The 15218-nt window shown below is 43.8% G+C and overlaps 1 protein-coding gene across 9 annotated transcripts in view; it reads left to right on the top strand.

The window, feature by feature from the left end:
* The window catches only part of Nckap5 (NCK associated protein 5), a 903226-nt gene that overhangs the window by 873844 nt on the left and 14164 nt on the right, over positions 1–15218 (top strand). Inside the window, exon 17 of one of the 9 annotated variants that reach the window (XM_031380958.1) lies at positions 580–643. The exons of the other annotated variants lie outside the window; for them this stretch is intronic. Coding sequence (XP_031236818.1) covers positions 580–627 — 48 coding nt within the window. The 3' untranslated portion in view covers positions 628–643. The remainder of the gene's footprint in view (positions 1–579; positions 644–15218) is intronic. 9 annotated transcript variants of the gene reach the window in all.

Raw genomic sequence — 15218 nt, 5'->3', positions numbered from 1 at the left:
GTGCTTCTTCCTCGTCTTTTCCTGATACCCAGACTGGTGCCGTTGACTCTGATTGACAGAACATCCCCAGGTCAGAGAGAACATAGGAAATATAGCTATGGTTGATGTGAGAAAAGCCTGCGAAATGCAAGTGACTAGAGATCTGGGCGAAACAACAGGCGACTGCAAGTTTCCATACATGAAACACGGGCATGCGTATTTCACAATAACTGCACACAGTAACGTGTAGATATCTGTGATATCTGTGCATGCACACATACACGCATGCACACACACACACACACACACACACACACAAGCACGCACGCGCACGCGCGTGTGCACACACACACACACAGTGGTGGGAGCCAGGCAGCTTTCATCTCAATGCCAAAACAATTCTTGGACAATGGTTGCCTGAATTGCTAGGTTAAGGATTCCGAGGCTATCCCTGGGTATACCCTGTGCTAGCTATGAGGTGGGAAGGGGAGGAACCACATCCTTGCAAGGGGTTAGCTCTGGAGTCTGCATAGGGAGGCAGTGTCAGCCAAGCTCCTCACCTCGGGACCATCATGAAGGGAATCTCTTGTTTTCTTAAAGGCGGTGCTAACACCTCACCCAGAATTCCCTGTGGAAAGAAAGAGCTGAGATTCCTGGGAAGCAGGTATTTTTCTTCCTTCTTTTCCCCCAGAAAATTTTTTTTCGTTGATTTATTTATTTATTCACTTTACATCCAGATCACAGTACCCACCTCCTCTGCTCTCAGTCCTACCCGTACAAATCCCTCCCCCATTGCCTCCTCCCCTTCTCCTCAGAGGAGAAGCCTCCCTCGGGTACCACCCCACCCTGGGACATCAATCCTCTCTCTCTGAGTTCCAACGAGGCAGTCCAGTTAGGGGAAGGGAATCGGATGGCAGACCACAGTCAGAGACAGACCCTGCTCCAATGGTTAGGGGATCCACGTGCAGACCAAGCTGCGTGTCTGCTACAAGTGTGTAGGGGGCCTGGGTCCCGCCCCTACATGCTCTTCAGTTGGTAGTAACGTCTCTGTGAGACCCCTTGGGCCTAGGTTAGTCGACACTGCAGGCCTTCTTGTGGTGTACTTGACGCCTCCAGCTTGCTCCATCCTATTCCCCACTCTTCCACCAGACTCCAAGCTTTGCCTGATGTTCTGGCTGTGGGTCTCTGCATCTGAAAGGCTGGATAAGGCCTCTGAGGAGACTGTTATGCCAGGCCCCTGTCTGCAAGCATAGCAGAGTATCATTAATAGTGTTAGGGGTTGGCTCTCTCATGTGGGATGAGTCTCTAAAGAGATCCATTCTTAGTACCGTTTCTTCCCAATGAGTTGTTTATTTGTTTGTTTGTTTGTGGGAGGGGGTGTTTGTTGGACGGGACTACAAATGTGTGTGCCAGTGCACATGTGCATATGTATGCATACGGCAGTGCACATGCGCATATGTATGCATGTACCAGTGCACATGCGCATATGTATGCATGCGCCAGTGCACATGCGCATATGTATGCATGCGCTAGTGCACATGCGCGTATGCATGCATGTACCAGTGCACATGCGCATATGTATGCATATGGCAGTGCACATGCGCATATGTATGCATGTGCTTGTGGAAGCCAGGAGAGCCTTGCCTATCTCCTCCTAGGTACTTGGCGTCTTGTGTTCGAAACAGGGTAATGTAACTTCACCAAGTGGGCTAAACTGGCTAGTTAGCGATCCCCAGGGATCTCCCTGACCCCACTACCCCTTCACTGAGAGTTGAAGCCTCTGTTACTGTGCCCAGCTTTTTACAGGGTTCTGAGCCACCAACTCAGGTCCTCAGGCTTGCCAGGCAAGACCTGTGCTGACTGAATCATCTCAACCTTGGGTTCTTTCTTTCTCCTTTATGCTAAGGAGGACATGAGGCAATACAACCAGCCCTTTACCCCTCTCATTATTCCCCATGTGCTCCAGCTGTTCACACCAGAGAGCCAGATCTGTCACTTGACACTGCATTTGGAAGTTACTCTAGAGTGGTTATGCGTGACCATGTGGAGTATGATTATCACCCTGTGATGATAACCCCATGCCCTTCTAGTGATTGTCCTGCCTGCTCCAGGGTCCTGGGTTGTGACATCCTTTGGGAATTCAGCCAAAGCATCAGGGAGGGCAGGCCAAAGATCTTAAAAAGGACATTGTCAAATGAAAGCAAGTGGTTCTTCCAAGAGTCAAGCCTTGAGGACTCCATTGTGCATCTGTCCCAAAGTGATATGACCCTGCTTGCACTACGCACCCTGGCCAAGCTTGATCTGTCTCTCCCTGCTTCTCTTTCCCCTGATTCTTATTGTAAGAATTCTTTTAATTCACCCCCCCCAGTGGGGATATTTGGGATTATCTTTAATATTCTGTCAAAGCCTCTGGCGCATGTTAATTATCAGTTTAACTAACTCAGAGAGCAATTTATGTGGTTATTACCTGAAGATGAAATATTTTACATTTTTTTATTTTTAATCTCCAATAGAATAACAAGTTATTTTATTATTCAAATAGGACTCACTTCCTGCTGTGTTCAATACAATTTTTAATAAATATGTAAATTCTAAAATTAATTTACAGCATGCATTGGGAGGCATGATTTTGGGATGACAAAAAACTTGATGGATCGTAAAATTATCCCCCTCCCCTCTTAAAATCATCAGTCACGGAGAACAGGATGTGCCGACCTCTCATAATCTTACAGCTTTTTCCCCATCTTCTTTAGTTAAGGACTCACTTAAAATTGATTATAAAGTAGTATGTTTCTTGGACCATAATTCATTCACAGATTAATTAGATATTTTAGTTACTACCTCATCATGGGATGGCAAAGGAGCCACTCCTGTTCTGTGGTTGAGGCTAGCAGGAGAGTGACCTTGGTTGCTGGCCCCCATGAAACTAAGGCTACCCACCCTCACTGATAAAACTCTGGCCACGTGAGGCAAGGCATCCTTCACCTTGCTTCTGCGGGGTTGGGGGAGAGGGATGCATGTGTGCTGATATAGAGACCTGGGGTGCGGGGCTGGGGGAGAGGGATGCATGGGTGCTGATATAGAGACCTGGGGTGCCACAACGTCAGGTGTCCTCCTCTGTTGCTGCTAATGTCATCTCTGGGGATAGGATTTCTCCTTGAACTCGTGGCTCACAACAATTCAAGCCTCTGTCTTCTGACAGTGTCCATCCCACCAGCAGTCTGGTTACAGGCGACCTCTACGATATGCAGCATTTTGCATGGATACTGGGAATCCAGATGAGATCCACATATTTGCATGCAAGCAATGTCTGTGGTCCCCAAAAGTGCTCTTTTATTTTATTTTTTCTAGACGGCATACAGCAGGCTATCATTATTGGCAATGACCAATAGACCAAAATGTACATCAACATTCCTGTAGGAGATGGCTTGGTTTATTTCCTTGCTTGAGGTGAAATTGTTGCATCTGTTCTCTAAAATCACAAATGTGGGTGGGGGTAGGGGACCAAAATGTCCATGCCTAGCAGATCTGGACTCTCAACATAGCCTTTTCCTGGTCCTTTTCCAATGGATACAGTTTTTTGGGTCAATTTGACAATTTTTAGTAGTCCTTTGATAGTCTTGAATTGTGTGTGTGTGTGTGTGTATGCATGTGCATGTGTGTGTATGTGTGTGCATGTGTGTGTATGCGTGTGCATGTATGTGTGTGTGTGTGCATGTGCATGTGTGTGTATGTGTGTGTGTATGCATGAGCATGTGTGTGTATGCATGTGTGTACATGTGCGTGTGTGTGTGTGTGTGTGTGTGTGTGTGTGTGTGTACATAGATGCAGAAGGCAGAAGACAGCCTCAGATGTTGTAAATGAGGCACCGTCCTCACAAACCCCTCACTGGTTTGGAATGCTTTAGGGTAGCTGGCCATCAAGCCCCAAGGATAGGTCTGTCTCTGCCTCTTCATTTTGGGAATTGTAGCACATGCCAGCCCACCCAGCTTCTACATGGCTGCATGGATGGAGTGACAGCTTCTTAGGCTGCATAGCGGACATTGTACTGATTGAGCTAGTATCTCCCCAGTGCCTTACTCCAACACAAACTATTCCAGTAACTTCTTTAAAACAGTTTTAAAGGACATTATTTTCCAAGTCAATTAAGAAAACTGTAGACATGTGTAGCAAGAAAATCAAACCTGAGGTCCAGTAGAGAGAAACACGGGCCCACTCATAATTAACTAGCTGGAAGTCTGGGTTTTCATGAAGCTGAGAATTAAGCAATTATCTCCCTTCAGCCTATGTCAGTTTTGACGTGTGTCAGCTACTGCCACATTGATGTTCCCTCTGTGCCTGAAGACACAGCTTGAACGGAAGCCTCTTAAGGTGATGACGGTATGTGTCACTTAGGCTCCAACCTACAGATGAACCCATTTCAGACCTCAGGCCTTTCCACAGCTCTCTTTAAATCTTGGGTTCTGTGTGTGTTTGTGTGTGCAAGCACATGTGGAAGCCAAATGAAAGCCTTAGGTGCCATTCCTCAGGAAGCTACCGATCTTATATTTTGACTGGCTTGGAACTCACCAAGTAGGCTAGTCTGGCTAGCTGGCAAGTCCCAGGGAATCCTCCTTTCTTCTTCTCCCCAGGGGTTAGGGCTGCCCTAGTACACATCACCACACCAGGCACTTTTTCATGGGTTCAGGGAATCAAACTCAGTTCTTTGTTCTTGCTAATAAGCAGATGCTTTGTTGACTGAGCCATCTCTCCAACCCCATTGTGTGGTGTGATTGTACTCCCTGCCCTTTCAGGTTTGTGGTGGTGAGTTCTCCCAGAGAACCTGGCTTATGGCAGTGGAGGTGTCTTTTCAAGTACATGTTAATCAGAGTTTTCTGGAAAACAAATTCTGTTTTCCCATTTACCTACCAATTGAGGAGTAATTACTTTCATGTTTATGCACAAGTTCTAAGCAAAGGAAACCTGGATATCTTCTGCATGGTCAGACACTAACTGCCCTTCGGGATATGAAAAAAAACCGGAGGGGCCAGCATCTCATTCTTGGAACTCAGTCCCTTTCAAAGGCATGAAAAGGTGTTTGGGGGTGAAAGATACAGTTCCAGAGGAAAACAAAGGACCAGAATTCTCTAACACACATGGCCTGTGTGTCAGGCATGTGGCACAGGGGCAGGAAGACACGGAAGTCATCACCCCCGACATGGGAGGTGGAGCAATATCAGCAGACAGGTGTAGCATACTGTTGTCTGGTGCTTTCCACAATACTGCTCTGCAGAAGACTGGGGAGAGGACGAGGTGGCTCCTAGAAAGAAAATGATTCTGAGATTTCCCAGCGCCTGTATCTCAGGAGATAGATGGGTGATTCCAAAGGGTGGAAAGGACGTATGAGTGTACCCGTGCATTTGTATATGTACACGTGCATTGATCTGTATGCAGGTTTATATACTTGCATATATATTGATGTGGGTGCACATGTGGGAGAGCACACGTATGTATATGCCTTTATTTGTGTTGAGGGACATGTGCAGGCATGTGTTTGTGTGTGTATGTATGTGGAAGTTGTCCATAACCTCAGATGTCATTCTGGGACATTGTTCTTACTTTTTAAGTCAGCGCCTAGAAATAACCCAGCAAGCTATATTGGCTGGCCAGTGAGCCTCAGAGCAACATCCAAATGTCTCTCCCTTCTCAGCACTGGCCACCAGTCCCTTTTTACATGGGTTCAGGGGATTAAACTCAGGTCTTCATGCTTGTGGGAGAAGCACTTTGATGACTGTGCCATCTCATCAGCCCACAGGGAAAACATTTCAGAGAGTGTAACATATGTGGACCAGAGCCTGGAAACTGCCTTTCTGGGCTCAAAACCTTGCCTCTTGTGATCCTCCAATGGCTAGTTAAGTAATATGCCTGATATCTGTCTGCATGCTATTGACCTTCCATCAAGATGTTGCTGAGCAGCCTTAATTTTATCTGCAAATCCTGCATCACTGGTCACCTCACTGCTTTTCAGATTGCCCTCACACCCTCGTGATCTTTGCCCCCTGGTGCTTCTGGGTACTGTCTGGTTGTGTCTATTGACATTCTGAGCTTGTGTGGCAATAGTTTTTCTTTTCCCTGCTTTCACATCCACATGATGATATTGTTGTTGTTGTTGTTGTTGTTGATGATGATGATGATGATAATAATGATGATGATCATATGGGTGTGCATGTGTATACATGTACCACTTGATATATGTATGTGGTTGCAGGTACCACAGCACACATGTGGCTTTAAGAGGACAGCTTTGCAGAGTCGGCTTTCTCCTATTTTTATGTGCATTCTGGGTATTGAACTGCCATCATCTAGTTCACATGGCAAGTTATCTCACTGGCCCAGGGATTTTGGTTTTTTTTGTTTTGTTTAGTTTTGTTTTTTTCCCCCCAAAGTTAAAGTCAATGTCTGTAGCTGCCAATAGACTGAATAAGACTCAAATGCCAGGATCATAAAAGATGGAGAAGTATCCCTGGATATGTGAAGCTAGTGTTGTTCTCCTATGTAACTCCACAACATTCAGATCCTGGAGAAGATGCTGTTTTCCTTGCAAGCCCCACCTACTTTTCATGAACCTTGTTTCCATGGGGAGGAAAATAGGAGAGACTTCCTTCTCCATCTGCTGCCTGGGGAGAAGGAGGGACTACAGGCAGCATCAAGGGGTGAAGAGTGAGTTCATTATTAATCTTAGCTCCTAGAGTTAGGAGATTGGAACCATGTTTGTCGCAATGGTGGGAGGTGGCTATAGCTGGAGCTTCCTCTCCTTTGGGTAATTTGTGCATGAGCCAAGAGTTCTGCCTGCCTCCTGACAACTATTCATTTCCCACTTACTGGGTGAAGGGCTTCGGTGTCTCCTTCAAGGTCCCTCAAAGCACGGTGCCCCGCGAGTCTTGTGGGATGAGGTCGCAAGGCCCACAGTAGCACATGAGCTTCTGTTTCACACAGAGCACACTCCTGCTCGTCCACAGATGAACATATCGACACTTTCACAAACATTTTCCCTCTCTGCATTTTTTTTTTGGCCCGAGGCAGGAGAAAGAGACCTTCTCATTATTAATCTTAAGCATTTGATAGGCCTCCTTTGAGAAGGTCATTGTCTGCTACGGCAAAATAATCACGGGATTTCTAGACAAGATGGCAAGGAAAAAAAATGATTCATTATTTCAGGAATTCTTTTGCCTTCAGTCTCTGAAATGGATGGAGGCTTCTAACAGTATGTGAGCAAGAGTGAAAGGCTTAAGTTATATGAAAGGTTGTACTTTAAAGGGAAAAGAAGTTCAAACATTACATATTTAGTTCCATTGTAATATAACAAGGTCCAATGTAGTCCTCATGGTACCCCCATGGTTCTCTGGATGATACTGTACATCCCCCTGAATAGGGAGGAACCCCATGTGCTTCCCTTTTCCTCATTGGCCTGCACTAATGAGACCTGAAGAAAGTCCCCAGGCTCTATTCAAGCAGGAGCACCTCTTTCTGGTCCCTTTGGGGTGTGAGACTATGGTCCATCGTATAGGGTCACCCACAGTTCTGCCTCCCATGCCACATATGACCATATATCTCAGTTGCTTTTCCTGTGGTTGTGATCAAATACTCTGACAAAACAGCACGAAGGAGAATGGGTTCATCTGGGCTCAAGTCCATCCCGATGGGGAAATGAAGGCTGATAGAGCTTGAAGCGGCTGGTCACATTTTACCTGCAGTTAGAAGACAGTACCAAATGAACACACACTAATGTACAGTTCCATCTCTCAGCTTATATTGTCCCAGACCGAGCCAGGGCATGATGCCACTCATGGTGAGTTGGTCTTCCCACCTCATTAACACAATCAAGACAAGCCCCAGTAGGCATGCGCAGAGGCCCATGTCCCGGCTGGTTCTACGTTCTGTCAGGTTCCCAAGTAAAAGTAGCATCACCCCATAAATCTCAATGTTGTTTATTTTGTTGACTTGGGGGAGGTTGAAGATGAACATCTGTTTAAGAGCTCTGAGCATCATCATGAAGTAGACCAAGGTAGATTTCAGGGCTGGAGAGGTGCCTCGGCAGTTACAAGCATCTGCTGCTCTTGAGGAGGGCCTAAGCTTAGTCCTGGCATCCATTTCAGGCAGTTCACAGCCACCTGTAACTCCAGCTGCAGAGGATCTCACACCCTCTTCTTGCTTCCTTGAGTACTGAACTCACAAGTGCACATAGGCACACAGAGATACACACCACGTGTAATTAAAAATAAATAAATGAAAAAAATAAAATAAAGTTAGTCTACCATGCAAGAAATATACTATGTTTGGTACCAAGACATGTTTTATGTGGTGTTATTTTTACAATAAAGTTGGTTTGGCCGAAGTGCAAGGCAGCTTGCCCAATAATGATACACAGTTTAAAAATGAGACCGGGAGAGGCCAGGCGATCGATATGACCTTGACTACTTATAACCCAAATAACTTATGGAAATAATGTGAAGACCCCTGTGAACCCTTTGGCGTGACAGGAGGGCTTTAAATAATATTTTAAGAAAATCAAAAGCAAACCTCCCCTGGACCTTCTTTACAGATTAGATCTGAAATGAAAAACCCCGAGTAACACAATTAACTATTGATTTTGCTGATCTGTCTTTAATTCTCCCAGCAATTGAGTTGTGTTTACACAGCCCATGCAGGGCAGACATACCTCACTGGGCGCCTTTTGCTTTTACATTAATTTAAAAATTAAATTGTTCTGTGCATCTGAGATAAAAATAAGGGTTTCCCCCCCCCACAGGCAGTTGACTTACAGATCATAAAGTATTATTAAGCCAGCTAAGACAGCCCATGAAGAGAATGCAGGAGTCAGTTGGCTGGGAGAATACACCGTGGTCTTTCCTCACTCATAATAGCCTCCCTCCCTACGCTTTTAGTTAGTTACCCATATGCTAAGGCTTGAATGGGAAATATCCCCCATCAACAGGCACCTTTCACCACTTGGTCCCCAGCTAGTTCCGCTATTTGAGACAGTTTTAAAACATTAAGGAGGCAGAGACAGGCTAGAGAAAATGAGTATCCGGAGGCAGACCTTGAGATTTGATAGCCCCACTTCCTGTAGGTATGTTACTATTTCCGAAATGCAGATGCAATGAGACCTGCCGTCTCATGCTCCTGCTGCCCTGTCTTCCCCACCATCATGAACTATATCTCTTCTTAAACTAGAAACCAAGATAAGCCATTCCTCACATTACTTCTTGCTAGGGATTTGGTCACAGCAATAAGAAAAATAAAGCACATCAAGTCATCAAGCACAGTTCACAAATAAAGGACTCGTGGATTTTAGCCTGCACACTCTTCTGAGTAGCGTGATGAAATCTCTTAGTTTCCCACTCTGCTCAGGATGGGAACTATTCCTCCATCCAGCATATCCTCACTGTATACACTACCCATGCTTTACTTTCTGAGCCATCTCTCCATTCCGCATAGCCATAGTGTATACACTACCTACCATTGAATTCCTTTACTGCCTCAGTTATCAGATCAACTGTCACATCATCAGAGTGCTATGTTCAGTTACAGCTTGCTTATAAATCTCATTATGTCATAATGCTCTCATTAATTTTCACCTCACCTTATCACATAGACACTGTATCACTTCACATTATCTAGAGTGTGATTGTAATACAATAAGGTGTTTTATAAGAGACTACATTCACAAAAATACTCTATTATAAATTTCTCACAGCACCTAATTCATTAACTGAAATATATCACATATGTGGATGGAAATAATAATGTTCTATATTAAGTTCAGTACTATATGTGGTTTTAGGCAGTTTAAACACTGGGAAGTTTATCATGTATCTCCCACAGATCAGAGGCGATTGCTGTAGAGGATGTGGGGGTTGCAGCTACATGCTGCCTGGTACTAGAATTTGGTATTAAGATTGGCATAGTTTAATCTCCCTACAGTTTAATTTCTAAAATTGGTACACTAGTAGTATTTGTAGCTTTTCACTGTCAGTCTTACTGTTGCCTCTAAGAATGCCATCAGAGTGCCATTACACCATGAACAACACCCACTCTCTGAAGAATATAGGACTCTGAAATGAGTATTTGCCCGAGGCTGGCCAAAACTAAATGGGGCATTACTTGATGGGTGCATTTAGGGAAAGGGGAAAGCCAATGTGTGCACAATATGCCATGCGTTTGCTCTTTCCGATAACCTTTTTATATTGGCTGTTGTGTCTGGATTTTCAGAATATAACAGGAGCTGATTGTGTCTGAATCTTTAGAATAATTTCCACCAGGGAGTTTTCTCCTTAGAAGAAAGATCAATACATTAGTGTCACTTCTGAGTTGCCCCAGCTCTCAGGATTCAATATGTCAAATGATTTTATGCAAAGGAAAAGCTGACCAGCCATTCAACTGAAGCAGCAACTGCATTAAGAGGTGAATAGCTTACACAAGAGTAAAGCAGACATCCTTACCTCCCCAGAGCTCAGTGTGCCCCTGCATGAGTTTTGCGCTGCAGTCCCACTTAATGCCAGACCTGTTGAAAGATGGCTGATAGATTAGAGGTTGGGGTGCATTGACTAACCCTCCCTACTCTCTTAAAATGAACTTTTCTGGTTGTCTCATCATTTCTAGTGAACCATGTGGAGCCAGGGATAGTGAAAACTAGACCCAATACACAAAACTGTAAATTTACTGAAAGCATTACGAGACTTACTTTGTGGTGTGTGTGTGTGTGTGTGTGTGTGTGTGTAACATGATTGCACAGTTCTTGAGTATAAACTTTGTAGATGATGATCTTGAGTTGCAATACCAAGTCCTTGTGGAATACAAACTAGGGAGATGGTTTATTCAGAGACATGTTGATGCATAAACATGAACTCAGATCCCCATATAAAGTAAGCCAGATAGACCTAGAGAGATGGCTCAGCTGTTAAGAGCACTGGCTACCCTTTCCAGAGAACCGAAGTTTGACTCCTAGCACCCACATAGCAGCTCACAAAGATGACCCAATAAATACCCTCTTCTGGCTTCTGCAGGAACCAGGCATGCATGTGGTACACAGACATACACATAGACAAAACACCTATGCACATAAAATAAAATTTTCAAAAGCACTCCGGGGCCATGGCATGTATCTACAGCCCCAGTAATGGGGAGATAAAGACAGGTGATTCCCTGGAGCAGGCTGGCCAGCATTCTACCCAGTGTAGTGTACTCTGTCTTCAGCAAGAGCCCCTGTCCAATAATAAGATAGTGACCAACTGACGAAGACAAAATGACCTCTGGATTCTGCACACATGTGCATTCTTATAGGTATACCTGTATCTATAGGTATATCTTTACATACTCACTCAAATACATATGCATGGCTAGATAACAGAGCATTGCCCCAGACTTTGAAACCCATAGGATATCTCTTTAACAAATACATAACCCTTAGGTATAAATTTTTGAACTTTACCCCTTTGATGACATTGGACAGTTTCCCATGGAGGGAGAAATTTCCAGGACTAAATAAAAGTCATAGTATAATATATAATGTCCTGATTTTTTTCTTTTCTCTTTTTATTGGATATTTTCTTTATTTACATTTCAAATATTATCACCTTTCTTGATTTCCTCCCTTCCCAGAAACCCACTATCCTATTCTCCCTTCCCCTGCTTCTATGAGGGTGTTCCTCCATCCACCTACCTACTCCCACCTCCCCACCCTCGGTTCCCCTACGCTGAGGCATCTGTCAAGCCTTCATAGGACCAAGGACCTCTCCTCCCATTGATGCCTGTTAAGGCCATCCTCTGCTACATGTGCAGCTGGAGCCATGTGTACTCCTTGGTTGAAGGCTTAGTCCCTGGGAGCTCTGGGGGGTCTGGTTAGTTGATATTGTTGTTCTTCCTATGGGGCTGCAAACCCCTTCAACTCCTTTAGCCCTTTCTCTGACTCCTCTATTAGGGACCCCTGCACTCAGTCCAATGGTTGGCTATGAGCAACCACCTCTATATTTGTAAGACTCTGGCAGGGCTTCTCAGGAGACAGCCATATCAGGCTCCTTTCAGCATGCACTTCCTGGCATCCACAATAGTGTCTGGGTTTGGTAACTAACTGTATATGGGATGGATTCCCAGGTGGGACAGTCTCTGGATGGCCTTTCCTTCAGTCTCTGCTCTATACTATCTCCATATTTGCTCCTGTGAGTATTTTGTTCCCCTTCTAAAAAGGAAAGAAGCACCCACAATTTGGTCTTCCTTATTCTTGAGCTTCATGTGGTCTGTGATATGTGTCTTGGGTATTTGGAGCTTTGGGGATAATATCCACTTATTAGTGAGTGCATACCATGTGTGTTCTTTTGTGATTGGGTTACCTCACTCAGCATGATATTTTCTAGTTCCATCCATTTGCCTAAGAATTTCATGTATTCATTGTTTTTAATCACTGAGTAGTACTCCATTGTATAAATGTACCACATTTTCTGTATCCATTTCTCTGTTTAAGGACATCTGGGTTCTTTCCAGCTTCTGACTATTATAAATAAGGCTTCTATGAACATAGTGGAGCATGTGTCCTTATTACATGTTGGAGCATCTTCTGGGTATATGCCCAGGAGTGGTATAGCTGGGTCCTCAGGTAGTATCAAGGACCTCCACATAAAACCAGATACACTGAAACTTATAGAGGAGAAAGTGGGGAAGAGCCTTGAGCACATGGGCACAGGGGAAAATTTCCTGAACAGAACACCAATGGCTTATGCTCTAAGATCAAGAATTGACAAATGGGACCTCATAAAATTGCAAAGCTTCTGGAAGGCAAAGGACACTGTCAATAGGACAAAACAGCAACCAACAAATTGGGAAAAGATCTTTACCAATCCTATATCTGATAAAGGTCTAATATCCAATATTTACAAAGAACTCAAGAAGTTAGACTCCAGAGAAACAAATAACCCTATTAAACATGGCATACAGAGCTAAACAAAGAATTGTTCACCTGAGGAATATGGAATGACCAAGAGTCACCTAAAGATAAAATGACCTGATTTAAAGAGAAGATACATTTTACTTTTCTAAAACCCTGTCACTCCAGACTAAAGCATATCTGTGTGGGGATGAGAAGGCACAGATCTTCCCTCCATGTGCATTTCCTCTGGCAAAGTCTGCAGGCCTTCTGTGCTATAAAGGTACACATCTAAGCCAGGCAGACCTTGGCTGGACAGACATATAACTGTATTTAAAGTACAGGGTGATTGTGAAGGAGAAAAAAATCTAATCAGTCTTTGAAATCAAGGAAGTAGCATATGTTTGTCTATATGTATGTAAGTGTATGTATATGTGTAGGTGCATGTGTTTGCACATATCTGTGGATGTATGTCTATACATGTGTGTGTTTGTATCTATATGTATGTACATATTGTGTATGTGTGTTCATATAAATGTGTATTCGCATGCATATGTGTACACATGTGTGAGTGTATATGTGTATACTTGCACATGTGTCTATGTATATATGTATAAATGTGAGTGCATGTATGTATATGTATGTTTATATGTGTGTATATCTATATATATGTATATCTATCTATGTCTATATATGTGTGAGTGTAATGTGTCATTTTGTATGTGTATGTGTTTGTGTATATCTATATGTATGTATATCTATGTCTATGTATGTGTGAGTGTAATGTGCTGTTTTGTATGTGTATATGTGTGTTTGTGTGTATGTGTGTGTGTGTGTGTGTGTGTGCGTGTGTGTGTGTGTCAGCCCATTCATCATGGTGTCTGTGAATTAAAGACAGCCTCGATCTTAACACTCTGACTAGCTGACGCCCAAATAAACCAGTGTGGAGGTTTTTAGCTCAGTGTTTGCTCAGTTCTCTTTCCTGGGTGCTTTTTAGTTGTCATTCTGTACAGAAAAGAACCTACCAGTGCAGAGAAGCATGTTTTATTTAATTATGCTACTTATACAAGTTGCTATCAGCAGACTGCCTAGTTTGCCTAATTCCAGGTCACGATGAAGAAATGCCTGCTTGACTTTTGGGGAAATTTTCCAATTCTCATGAACTCTGCTGCCTTGAAAAGCTTACTGTGCTATTTTTATATTTATGTGTGGTATGTGTTCATATGTCTATGTACATTACACAAAAGACTGGATATATGTACATTTGGGCGTGGAGGCCAGAGGTTTGATCTGGGAATCATCCTCTGTGCTTTTCTACCTTATTTATCGAGGCAGGATATCCCAGTCAAACCCAGAGCTTGTCGATGAGGTCACTCTTGCTAGCCAGCTTCCTCTAGAGATCCTAATCCCAGCCTTTTGAGGCTGCAATTACAGGTAGGCCTACCTTTCTGTGGGTTCTAGTGATGCAAATGAATGTGTCCTCTTTGCTTCCATAGCAAGCACTTTACTCACTGAGCCATCTTCTCAGCCTCAAGTTATGTTTTAAATTCTACTTGAGGATGCATCTACAACCAGGAGTGGGAATGGGAGACTAAACATTTTCAAAGTGGCATTTCAGATGATATCCCCCAGGTCTTTAGAGATGGCAAGGGTGCTTCCGTGTTTACTCCCGCTTTGCCCATCAGAATACTTCCCCTCTTCCAAAGTCCCCTTCTCTGACATAACAAAATTTGTGATGTTCATTTTATTATATAGCATAGAATACATTTTTGTCCATTTCACACTATCTGAGAATGCATTCCATTCTGTATAGTTTTTGTCAACTTGACACAAACTAGAGACACCTGGGAAGAAAGAACCTCAATTGGGAAAACTCCATCATCAGATTGGCCTATGGGCATGTCTCTAATGCCTGTGGGGCACTATAGTTTTTAATTATTGATTGATGTGTGAGTGCCCTGCCCACTGTGGTTGGTGATTCCTCTGTACAGGTAGCCATGGGTTATATAAGAAAGCAAGCTGAGAAAGCCTTGGAGAACAACTCAATAATCAGCTTTTCTCCCTGGTTCCTGGCTCTGCTGCTACTCAAACTTCTGCTTTGATGCCCCTCATCAATGGGCTATAATCAGAGCAGAGAGGTCAGATAAACCCTTTCCTCTCCAGTCTTGCTAGCCAGCTCCCTCTAGAAATTCTAATCCCAGCCTTTTTTATGGTATTTATCATACCAATGATAAGCAAACTAGGATAGCATCTTTTTACAAAATGCCTTCCCATTACTCCTATGCTCTAGCCTTTAAGTGGGCCTGTGTGTGTGTGTGTGTGTGTGTGTGAGAGAGAGAGA

Source organism: Mastomys coucha, unplaced genomic scaffold, assembly GCF_008632895.1.
Source record: "Mastomys coucha isolate ucsf_1 unplaced genomic scaffold, UCSF_Mcou_1 pScaffold1, whole genome shotgun sequence".
Taxonomy (NCBI): Eukaryota; Metazoa; Chordata; class Mammalia; order Rodentia; family Muridae; genus Mastomys; species Mastomys coucha.
The sequence above is the reverse complement of the archived record's forward strand: the minus strand, read 5'-3'. Positions and strand labels throughout refer to the sequence as shown.